The following is a 1612-nucleotide window of genomic DNA, read 5'->3' as shown; positions in this document are numbered from 1 at the left end:
AGAAAGAGAGAGAGAGAGAGAGAGAGAGAGAGAGACAGACAGACGGGGTAGACAGATAGACGGGTAGATAGATAGACAGACAGGTCGATAGACAGAGAGACAATAGACAGACAGGTAGACAGTTGGATAGACAGGTTGATAGACAGGTAGACAGACAGATAGACAGAGAGAGACAGACAGAGAGAGGGGTAGATAGATAGACAGACAGACGGGGTAGATAGACAGACAGGTCGATAGACAGGTAGATAGATAGACAGACAGGTAGACAGATAGATGGGTAGACAGATAGATAGACAGGTAGATAGATAGACAGACAGGTAGACAGATAGATAGACAGACAGGTCGATAGACAGGTAGACAGATAGATGGGTAGACAGATAGACAGGTCGATAGATAGATAGACAGGTGGATGGATAGAACTTTTTTTGTCGTTATGTTTTATTTCAAGTGAATTTACACAGAGACCACCCCCTCGCCCCCACCACTGTTTATAAAAGGTAGTTGACCTGTCGACCTCTCTTACGTTTTGTCTGCTGCTCTTAAAGATGATGGCATCAGTCCAGAGCGCGTTGCCATGGTGATGGGACAGCCTGACCGCTGCCAGCATGCCGTCCACCTCATTAATGAGCTTGTGCAGACTGCACAGGTAACGCACGCACGCACACACACACACACACAGACAGACATTCGTTGTTTTTTTTTTTACTCGAACTAACCCCGGCTGTATTACAGACTACTCTTAACCCCAGAACCCCCACCAACAACCACAACCCTGACCTCTGACCCCTGATCCTCACTGGTCATGTATAATTTATTTAAACGTACTAAATGTGTTTTTTCTTTTTTTTTTCTAGGAGCGTGATGGCTTTGGATCTGCCCTGCGGGGGGGCAGGGTCAGAGGTCGCAACGACTGGACCATGGGCTCCCCAGGACCCCTACAGGAAGTCACCTACACTATACCTGCAGACAAGTGTGGCCTGGTCATCGGAAAAGGTAAGAGGAAGAGTCGTCAGGTGACGAGTGAGTCGTCGCGTGATTGGTCAGGTCATTGGTCATTATCCACCACAATAGGTTCAATTAAGAAATAAAATCCGAAAATACTCGACGTTTAAATGGCCACATTAATTTAGTTTTTGTTATATTACATTCAGCGCACATATTACATTTTTTTTTAATCTAGGCCAGTAAACAACTTCAAAGACCTTCAGAAATAACGAACAAGAGACAACCTGCACTCGCTCACCATTTAGAAACCTCTTCAAAACAATTACGAGTGTGTGTGTGTGTGCGCGAAATTGTCTTTAGAGGTCAAGAGGGTCGAGCAGCAGCTTTCCAAATAAAAGCACGGATGTGAAAAGATATGTCAAGTACCTGAGCTTTAGACCCCATATGGTGTGTGTGTGTGGGTGTATGTGTGTGGATTAAAAAAAAATTAATGAAATGTGAATGAATTAAAATTAAATTTCACTATAAAAATAAATGTTACTATAACATTTTTTAATGAAAAAATAAATGGAAAAATTCAACAACAAACAATAATCTGCATTTTTTTTGTTGTCTTGTAATTGCAAAGTGAACAACACTCTCATGCAACTCGCAAGTAAATATTGTC

At 42.5% G+C, this 1612-nt stretch overlaps 1 protein-coding gene across 1 annotated transcript; it reads left to right on the top strand.

Moving 5' to 3' along the window:
• The first annotated feature begins 326 nt into the window (after positions 1–326).
• LOC112486596 (far upstream element-binding protein 3-like) lies at positions 327–1404 on the top strand. The gene is made up of 2 exons (XM_025053898.1): positions 327–646; positions 855–1404. The coding sequence occupies exons 1-2, from the start codon at positions 575–577 to the stop codon at positions 1086–1088; spliced, it is 306 nt and encodes a 101-aa protein (XP_024909666.1). The 5' UTR covers positions 327–574; the 3' UTR covers positions 1089–1404.
• Positions 1405–1612: the final 208 nt, after the last annotated feature.

This window comes from Cynoglossus semilaevis, unplaced genomic scaffold, assembly GCF_000523025.1.
Source record: "Cynoglossus semilaevis isolate Cse_v1.0 unplaced genomic scaffold, Cse_v1.0 scaffold1121, whole genome shotgun sequence".
Taxonomy (NCBI): domain Eukaryota; kingdom Metazoa; phylum Chordata; class Actinopteri; order Pleuronectiformes; family Cynoglossidae; genus Cynoglossus; species Cynoglossus semilaevis.
This window is presented reverse-complemented; position numbering and strand designations above follow the sequence as displayed.

Coding starts and splice junctions, on each gene's coding strand:
- LOC112486596 (XM_025053898.1), top strand. CDS start 575: ATGGTGATGGGACAGCCTGACCGCTGCCAGCATGCCGTCCACCTCATT. Junction 647..854: donor AGCTTGTGCAGACTGCACAG/GTAACGCACGCA, acceptor TTTTTTTTCTAG/GAGCGTGATGGCTTTGGATC.